We start from the raw sequence: 10,160 nt of genomic DNA, 5'->3' as shown, positions 1-10,160 counted from the left end.
CTAATTTCTATTTTAACTAAATTTGTAAATCTTAATGAATATTTAAAGCACATAAATGCAATGATTTTTCAAATAATATTTGTTTAGAATCATAGAAAAATATTTATATAGCGTAGAAAAGTGGGTTAGCTTATTTAGTTGTGTCTTTTAAATCTACTTACTGAACTACAAAATGTGTTCAATTTTTGAAAAGGAAATGATCAAAAATAATGAATATTAGATCATTATTATTTTTAAAATAAATCTGCATTTCTCAAAACGTTAATTGTAATTGACATGTAACAAATATTTTTTACTATGCAAACATAGTTGAAATTAGATCAGGTTTCTCAGACGTTTTTGATGATTAATTATACATAAATAAGCTAATATCCAGCCAATATAGTTATAAGAAAATAAAAATTGAATATAAATATAATAACTGAATATAAATTCAAAATATTTATTTTCAAATATTGGGGGGGCTCAAGATAGGCTTGAGCCCGAAGGGTTAAATATTGGGGGGGCTCGAGCCCGAAAGCCCATACAAGTCGCCGCCTATGTACAGACATATAAAATACAGACTCCAGTCAATACTCATGTCTGATGACATAACACATTACATGACATGACATAATGTAACATTACATTACTAAACTAAACACCACTCTGAAGGATGATGTTAACCTAATATTATGTAAGTAACCCGAAATGTAACCTAATAGTGCTGTGAAGTTCGGTTAATTTTCGGTAATTGAATATTTCGGTTTACAAAAGTAATCGGATAAAATATTTGATCACTTCTTCGATTCTTCGATTCCATTTGTAAAAATAACTTAGTGACCGTACATTGTTCCTAAAAAAGCTTGACTATCTTTTTTTTCACAATACCTCAGATATAACATGATATAAGATCTGGCATAACATGATACATAACCTGGTAATTCCAGTAACACCTGGTAATTGGTATATAGCATGATACATGACATGATATACAACATGATATACAACATGATACATCACACAATACAACCTGATATATAACACGTTACAACAGGTAGTCACTCTGCCCGAGTACATGAAGAAGAGGTTTGCCAGTGAAAGAATTCGGACATATCTGGCTGTTCTCTCACTCATGCTCTACATCTTCACTAAGATCTCCGTAAGATGGTGATGATGATGACGTGTGTGGTCTGATGTGATGATGATTATGGTGATGATGGTGTTGGTAATGATGTCGGTGGGATGATGATGTGAAGTTTTTAATGATGAGGATGATTGGGGTGAGTGTTTTTATGATGGTAATGAATTCTGTAGTGGTAATGTTGGTAGTGTGATGATATTTGTGATGCGTGGTGGTAATGGTGTGTTTAGTGGTGCGATGGTGATGATGTTAGTGATAAAAATGGTTTACTGTTCAAGGGGTAAGGAGATTAGGATGGTTATCATCTGCAAGAAGAACAAAAATTGATTCTGGTGAGAAAATTGATGTTAGAAATTCAATTAATAGGAGTGCTATATCAAAAAAATAAAGATAATGATAAAGATAATAAGCTTGATGATGATAATGATGTGGCTATGATAAGTGGGGATATTTCATTTTAAGTAGGCTTAGTGGTACTGATATAATGGAATGAACAAACTTATAATGATGATGATGACGACGACGATGATGATAAAATTAAATGATGATAATTAAATTAAATGAGGATGACTTTCATGATTTAGTTTAACAATGATAACACAATTTTATCACCAATTAATTAGTTAGTGAGTAACTCATCCAAACAGCAAAAAATCAACAACAACAACATCAACAACAAAGGCTTGATTAATCTTTGCTGTGAACTTATTCTGGGACCTTACAATTTACAAAATACTGTTTTATTAAAAAAAATTAAAGAATTTTTTTCATCATCTGGTTTCAAAACTTACAAACAATATCAATAAAAATAACTATTTTGATAACAATAACAGCAATAGCAATAATAATAATACAATGGACAATAGCATTAATTATCGTAAAAACCATGAAATAAGACATCAAAAATGTGAACAAATTAATAATAATAAGACGATAATTATATCAACGCTAATAATCATAAAATATGTAATATATTATCAACGGCAGCAATGTTAATAATAATAATAATAATGGATAAGTACGTAAATATGAATGATATTTAACAATGAAGTGAACATTGAGCCATAGATACAAAAAATGAAAACATTGATATAAAATTTTTCAGACATCCACCGCCAAAGATAAAGATATATAAACAGGAAATTATTATAAATAGGAAAATGGGTTTCTTCTAAATAGTGTAAACTTAAATGTAAACAAATGCTAAAAATAGCATAAACATTTAATCTGACAAAAATACATGAATTACAAAAATATCACATATCCAGTTTTGGTAACAATAGTAATAATAATGATAATGATAACAATATATAATAATAATAATGGTGATGATAATGAGAACCACAATAATAAGTTTAGCAATAACAATAATAATAATTGTAATAATATTACTAATGATAACAATATTTACTATGGTAATAGTTATTATTTATTATTTGTTAAACTTTTATGTTTATTATAACTTTTTGATTTGAGGTGAACTTGTACTCGGGAGCAATCTTCATTCAGCAAGCACTCTACTGGAACTTGTATCTGTCTGTGTTGTTGTTACTCGTTGTTACTGCTATCACAACTGTTACTGGTTGGTCGGTTGACTTGTTGATTGGTTGGTTGATTGACTGATTGGTTGGTTGGTTGACTGACTGGCTGGTTGACTGACCGACTGGTTGGTTGACTGACTGACTGGTTGGTTGTTTGGTTGGCTGGTTGGTTGAATCATCAAAAAAATTTTCCTGAAGTGAGTAATTGAATGAATGAAAATTAGTTAGTTGGTGGTTGTTTCAATTATAAGAGATTTTTTTATGAATTCATAAAAACATTGGTTGAAGGAATAAAAAAAAGTATTTGAAAGTGTTATTGAACGAATGAACGAACTAGTCAGTTAATGATAGAAAATGGACAAAAATGGTGATATCAATTTTATGATGGCTCATTAAATTTCCGGTGTATGAATGTTTGATGAATATGCAGTGTTGTCAATGCAGTAAGGATGATCATAATGACATTGAAGATATCATGTTACTTGACTTTATTTATCCCCATGTCCAATGTTCAACTAATTCACATAATAATTTACACTTGTAACTTATTACGTTCTGGAGCAAAATTTCCATCTCCTCTAAATGTTTCAAAATTTGTCGACCTTGTGTCACATTTAAATATTAGCTGCTACAAATTATTAACAATTAATATTCCAAATTATTTCCTTATGAAATGACTGCAGTTATGATGTCTTGCCCATTGAATTGATAATGTAGGTGGTTTGGCAGCGGTTATATACACAGACATGCTGCACACCTCCGTCATGGTTGTCGGTGCAACTGTCCTCTCTGTTCTCAGTGAGTATATCAATAAGCAACTTGATTAATCGTGGATTAATTGTTTCCTCTTTTTTTTATCTCTGTGATGATTAATAGGAATCATCCACTTTTAAATCGTCGATTTCGTTACCGTTTCATTAATTTCATTTCCATTATCCTTTCCCTGCTTTATAGCCTGTTTAATAGCATTTCTATCATGATCCTCATCACGTCATCATCATCATCACAGGCTTCATAGAGGTGGGCGGTTATGCTGAGCTGTACAGGAGGTACCCACTTGCCATCGCAACAAACATCTCACATCTCTCATCCTACAACAACAGCAACATCAGTCATGATCACTACATCAACAACATCATCAAAGCAAACGACATCAACAACATTATCAATGACATCTCTAATGACAGCAGCAACAACCTCACACTTTTTTTTACAAACAATTTTACTAATGTTATAACAGGTTAGATTTATGTTTTGTGTTACCATGTACGTGTTTATAATGTATATATAAATGTATATTGGATTAAGACTGTCAGAAATGCAATTATTGATGAAAATCACAGCATGTTCGGCGTTAGTTAAAAACCATCCATTAACACCAAAATAGCATCTTTGGATGTGGAGTCACTCTTTACGAATGTCCCTGTAAAGGACACAGTCAGCATAATAATAGATAGAATATACAATTCCAGTCATTCACCACTACCAATTCCAAAAGATGAATTAGATGTGCTGCTAAGAATATATACAGCCGAAGCGCCTTTTGTTGGCCCGGGTAACACACTATATCAGCAAATAGACGGTGTAGCAATGAGCTCTCCATTGGGAGAACTCTCGCAAAATTCTATGTTGGACATATCGAAGAAATGTTATTTAAAGAAGAACCAGAGCTAAAACTATATATATACTGCCGCTACGTTGACGATATATTTATTACATATGAAGATGATGATCAAATAGCAAGACTTCTACAACGACTAAATTCGTCAAAATTAAAGTTTACAATAAAAAATCATCTGACAATAAACTACCATTCCATCTGACAATAAACTACCATTCCTAGACGTACTAATACAAAATGTGCAAAATGAATTTAAAACCTCAGTTTACACCAAAGCAACAAACAAAGGTTTATGCCTCAATGGCAATATAGAATGCTGTCAAACATATCTAGAGAGCACGATTTCTGCCTTTGTAAACCGAGCCATTTTGTTGCATCAACGTTTAAACCCTACTTACCATGATGATCTTGTATTTCATAAAACATACTTTCGCCTTTCATATGGTACGTAAGGTTAGAAAATCATCTAAATTTATAGAGTTAAAGGGTTTGTGTGATTCTTATGTGATGATTTTTGTGAGGTATGATGTTCACTTACAAATTTATAGATGGCTTCTCTCACTCAAGGAGCAACTCAACCTGCGGCATGCCCAGTCCACATGCATGGGACATGTTGAGGGGGCCCACTGATCCTGATATGCCCTGGCCTGGTTTCTTATTGGGTCAAACTCCTGCTTCTATCTGGTACTGGTGTGCCGACCAAGTATGTTTTTCTCTGTGGTTGTTTTGTGGTGTGTACGTGTATGTGTTCATATTATATTGTTGTCATTAACAGATGATAGTTCAAAGAACATTGGCAGCAAAGAGTTTAAGCCACGCACAGGGTAGCACGTTGTTTGCTGGGTTCCTGAAGGTTCTGCCTGTCTTCATTCTTGTGCTCCCTGGCATGATCAGTAGAGTGCTCTTCACTGGTTCGTTTCCATTCTGGTCTGTATCGGTGATGAACTTTTGTTCTTTGGTATGATGATCATGATGATGACTATATTATGATAATTATAGCAAGATCAAAATGAAAAAGATGTTGAAATTGATAAGTGTGATGATGGGGATATATGTTTCAATTAAGTCTGATTGTTTATGCTGATTGCCTATTTATTTTTTTTCCATTTTTTAATAATGATACAATTAATTAGCCATTTAATCACTGACTGAAAACAGAGGAGGTGGCATGTATTGATCCAGACATCTGCATGAAAGTCTGTCAGAACAAGATGGGATGTAGCAACATTGCATTTCCTAAACTGGTGCTTGAGATCATGCCTGCTGGTTGGATTTAATTGTCTTACTCCGTTTTATCATTGTTAACATCAAGATGCTCGTGATCTTAATTTTTAAAATGGTTTTCTATTACAAGATTTATTATTCGTTTTAATTCAGTTGAATCAGTTAAATCTTCATCGTCTGTAAGACTACAATTTTAATTACCATCTTCTATAAGGATTGAGAGGAATCATGATGTCCGTGATGTTGGCTGCCTTAGTAAGCGACCTGGCTTCAATATTCAACAGCGCAAGTACTTTGTTCACTATGGATATTTACGGCAGATTCCGAAAACATGCTGCCAACAAAGAACTTATGATTGTGGGGAGGTAACAACTATTTCATAAAAATTTTAAATCGACGTTCAATTGATTTTAAATAATTTTGTCGATTGTTAACAAATGATATTGATGAAATACACAGATTGTTTGCATGCTTCATGGTACTGGTGGGCATTCTCTGGATACCCATTATACAAAATATGCAAGGAGCCCAGCTGTACATCTACATCCAGTCAATAGCTGCTTATTTGTCTCCTCCAATAGCAGCTCTTTATCTGCTTGCTTTGCTCTGGCCACGAGCCAATGAAAAGGTTTAATCATCATTTAAATCTTCGCTAGGATAGCTTATAATAACGTAAACTTGATTTTGTATACAGGGAGCCTTCTGGGCTTTGATGATTGGTTTGTTAATTGGGTCGGTTCGAATGATATTGAACTTTGTGTACCCTGACCCACATTGTGACGAATCAGATGATAGAAACATCCTCATACGTTTGCATTACATGTATTTTGCGCTTGCTCTCTTTGTGATTACCATTTTAACAGTTGTGCTGATCAGTTTGCTGACTGAAAAACCAACCAAAGAGCAGGTAACTAACCAAATTTTATGTTTTTTTTCTGCTTGACTTTTTCTGTTAGGGTTTCGAGTTTAGCATAAAACCACATTAGCTTAAATCTTTATCATAAACTTAATAAATTAACTCGAGTTTAATACAATTTGAATGATTAACTTTTTATTTTTTAATTATGAAAACGATCGAATCCAAAAACAGTCGGTGCAACCTATTAAGTTACTTAATAAACACTGAATTTATTAAGTTTTTTAAATATAGCACCTGCAACAGTAATGTAGCCACTATATCTTACATAGTTAGTGTTAGGTGCAGGCGTTCCAAATTTCGATCGAAATCGGTATAAGAAACTTGAAACTTCCGATGTATCGGTAGCGGGTGTTCGAAAAGAAAAAAACTATCATTCTGATTGGTATCGGAAAAATTTCGATGTATGTCTGTATCTCTGTACAAACATACATCCATTTTTCAATCATTTTCAATGTCTCCTTCCACACGTTTTTTTTTTTATAGATAATTCATATTTATGTCATATAGATATTTCAAATTTAATTACAGTTTTAGATCCGTTCAATGAAGTTTTAACCGGTAAAACGATTTAGTTTAATAACTGCTTATATATTTTAATAATGCGCCATATCATTTCTTCGGGTGCTTGATGTTTAATTTATTATACCTTTGTCTCAAATTTTTTCTTTCTTTATCTGGTCCATAATATTTTTACCGTAGAAATGTTTTTCATTCTGCAGTTGCATCTGACGACATTCTGCACACGATTCCAACAAGATGTTCACGATGACAAATGCCTCCCACACGCCGAAGATAATGATCGTGATGATAACGCTGAAGCCGCTGGTGACGACGATGATACTGGTGATGATGTCGTTGCCAAAAATGATCAAAAGTACGACAAACAGTCAAATAAAGCAGCCATTTTCATTAATGGAAAAATAAGCAAACTTTCCACAAATGGAGACATTCATGCAGATGTGCAAAACGTCGGAGATGTTGAAATTGGTAATCTGACGAATGAAAGGAACAAGCATGAAAGAGAATGTCAAACAAAATGTTCAAAGCGAGTTTCATCCAGTGACACGTCGGATGAAACAGAAACGGAGGTCCGTTCCTCATCCACCATCTTCGCCATCAAGAAATGGGCTCAGTGGTTCTGTGGTATCAATGGGGCGGAGGAAAGTGGGGACTCAACTCGAGAATTGAAGATGAGACTGGCAGAGTTGCATCGGTTGAAGCAGACGAGGCAGGAGAAAATTCTTCTGCACGTTTTTCTCGTCATACTCATCGTTGTTGCTTTATTGTTGTACATCGTTTTTAGTCTCGGTAGCGATCTGGGACTCTTGCGATCCCATCAAAACTAGTCCCATGCAAATTTTCATAACTATATATGTTTTATTTTTAGCACTGTACTACAGTGTCTGTTCACGACAAATTTCTATCTTTGGTAAAAAAAAGTAGAAATTTTACATGTGACAGTCAAACTTGTACGATTTAAATAATAAACTGGCTTTATTTTTTACTCTAAATTTTTGGCTACTTTCCTATTAACTTTAATTATATTGTACAAAACAGCAGTTAGTCATCAAAGAAAAAGTATTTTAACAGCATTTCGTTGTTTATATTTCTCAGTTTTTATTCAGCTTTCATTTTATACATTTTACGTTTAAAACTAAGTCGTTAATATTCAAGAGCATGCTTCTCGTGTTAAACTTTTCTCATTTCTTGACAATATTTCCAGGATCCTGAGTTTGATTGTTGTTAATGTTACAACTACTTTACTAGATATGTCTATCTGATTAAATAATTGATTTCAATTTAATTTTTTTAATTTTATTTATTAGCTTAAGTATTCATTGGTTACGGTGGTGGTGTTATATATCATCTAATAATTTCATCACACTACAGTATTTGTTGCATGTTACGTTATGTTAACGAGGCTTATGTTTTGAGTGTAGTGTTTTCTACCATTTTAATGCTTTAAATAAGCTTCGAAATCTGAAAGTAATTTCAGAAACCCGAATGTGTGTTTCAAAAATACAAATGCACGTTTTTAAAAGTGTGTTTTACAAAAAGTTTATTTTTTTGAATTTTTGTGTTAAGCTATCATTTTCGTAACCGAAAAATTATACAGGGGATGGCAATTTTTGTTTAAGCATTTCCTATATGTAAGTAGTCCATCAAATTTTTGTATTTTTATTTGCGAATCATTTTATGTATTTCATGTGGAAAATAAGTTACCATGTGATTGTTTTCAAGTGCATATACATCAAATGGTTGGTTTAAGAAATGCGTTATGTAAACATCGTTCGTAATACTTAATGATACTTCTTGTTCTTCGTTAGTGCACCACTGGTAACTTGTTACATTTGCATCATTTTTTAAATATTTACTTCATTCCTTCAGTATTAAATGACAGTTGCGTATTCATATATCCACCTATCCATCCACTTGTGATGTGTATTGTACACATACGATAAGTTTTTATATGAACCTCTGTATAATCTTCATTGAAAAAACGATGATGTTTGATACAAGCGCATAATATGAAGTTTTATTTTTCTTTCAAATATTATAACTTATACTTTTGAATGTATGATTCTATCCGGTGATTTTGTTACCTTAGAAATTAACGTTATTGTTTAGAAGAATATACCAAACGTTTTGGTTTGTTTGCGACACTCATTGTTTGCGTTGGATTGAAATATTTCGTCCATAAAATATTTTAATTTTTGATTCGTTTAAAGATCAGAAATTTTTGTTAAAAATGGTTTTACACACGCAGTGACGCGTTTGTTTCATCTTTATTTTAACTTCAAAAAACGTCGGTCACCTTATATATTGTAATGGTATCATCAAACGTCACAACTATTTTCTTTCATCTTAGAACTCTGACATGTCTTTGGAAAGCGTGTTACTATTCAAAGTTTGGTATATTTTATGCATGTTAGTTTTGGAGTTGTTAATAAATGTTTGTACATCAAATCAGTGGATATTTATTCATTTTTACTACAAAACCGATCAAACACAAGCAGTTGAATATGGTTGTTATGTATATGACAACAGACCGAAGTTTATTCAGCGTTCACAAATTTGGATTTTAAAAATTAACGCTACACCTTTATCTTAAAAAATTATCAAGCACTTTTTTTAGGAAATAAATAATTACAAACAGGATTTTGAAAATTACAATTACAACTGAAAAACGAAAATGTAAACAATATATATACCTACATACAAGTTAAAATAATTGAGCATGAAAACTATATTTTTAATCCATTGTTTTCACGAATCGGTTCAACAAAAACTGAACAATGCCACATTTTCCTAAAAATATAATCATTTTGTACGTGATTGGTTGTATTTTCTAAGTCGAGAGGTTTATTTGATATAAACATCAGATAGATTACCCAATAAAAATATTTTAGGATTATACGAACAGAAACAAATTAATCACAACTAAAACAACACAATCTAAACTTTATACAATGATACTTGTAATTATATAATTATAGTCACGTAATTTCTAAAAAAAATATTGTTATAACTGCGGCAATGGTCAAATTACACTATATTATTTGTCATCTCGATTATCTTAGCTATATTTGTGATCTATTGATTGTAAAAATCTACCATAGAGGTTTTACAAGGGCTTGTGAATGGAGATGTTTCTAAAGGTTTGAAGAAAAGATGTAATTGTGCCGTTACTTGGATTAGTTTAGTGTTTCTATTCTGTTGGCATTTGAATAA

The 10,160-nt window shown here is 32.2% G+C and overlaps 1 protein-coding gene across 1 annotated transcript in view; it reads left to right on the top strand.

Annotated features, from left to right (window-relative positions):
• The window catches only part of HELRODRAFT_85865 (hypothetical protein), a gene marked incomplete at both ends in the record, with an annotated part of 20,392 nt that extends 13,940 nt beyond the window's left edge, over positions 1-6,452 (top strand). Inside the window, 10 exons of the mRNA XM_009026526.1 lie at positions 1,041-1,141; positions 2,600-2,705; positions 3,382-3,462; positions 3,674-3,775; positions 4,834-4,988; positions 5,061-5,196; positions 5,444-5,551; positions 5,724-5,874; positions 5,969-6,137; positions 6,204-6,452. Coding sequence (XP_009024774.1) covers positions 1,041-1,141; positions 2,600-2,705; positions 3,382-3,462; positions 3,674-3,775; positions 4,834-4,988; positions 5,061-5,196; positions 5,444-5,551; positions 5,724-5,874; positions 5,969-6,137; positions 6,204-6,452 — 1,358 coding nt within the window. The remainder of the gene's footprint in view (positions 1-1,040; positions 1,142-2,599; positions 2,706-3,381; positions 3,463-3,673; positions 3,776-4,833; positions 4,989-5,060; positions 5,197-5,443; positions 5,552-5,723; positions 5,875-5,968; positions 6,138-6,203) is intronic.
• Positions 6,453-10,160: the final 3,708 nt, after the last annotated feature.

The sequence above is a fragment of the Helobdella robusta genome (genome assembly GCF_000326865.2).
Source record: "Helobdella robusta unplaced genomic scaffold HELROscaffold_48, whole genome shotgun sequence".
Lineage (NCBI taxonomy): Eukaryota > Metazoa > Annelida > Clitellata > Rhynchobdellida > Glossiphoniidae > Helobdella > Helobdella robusta.
The sequence above is the reverse complement of the archived record's forward strand: the minus strand, read 5'-3'. Positions and strand labels throughout refer to the sequence as shown.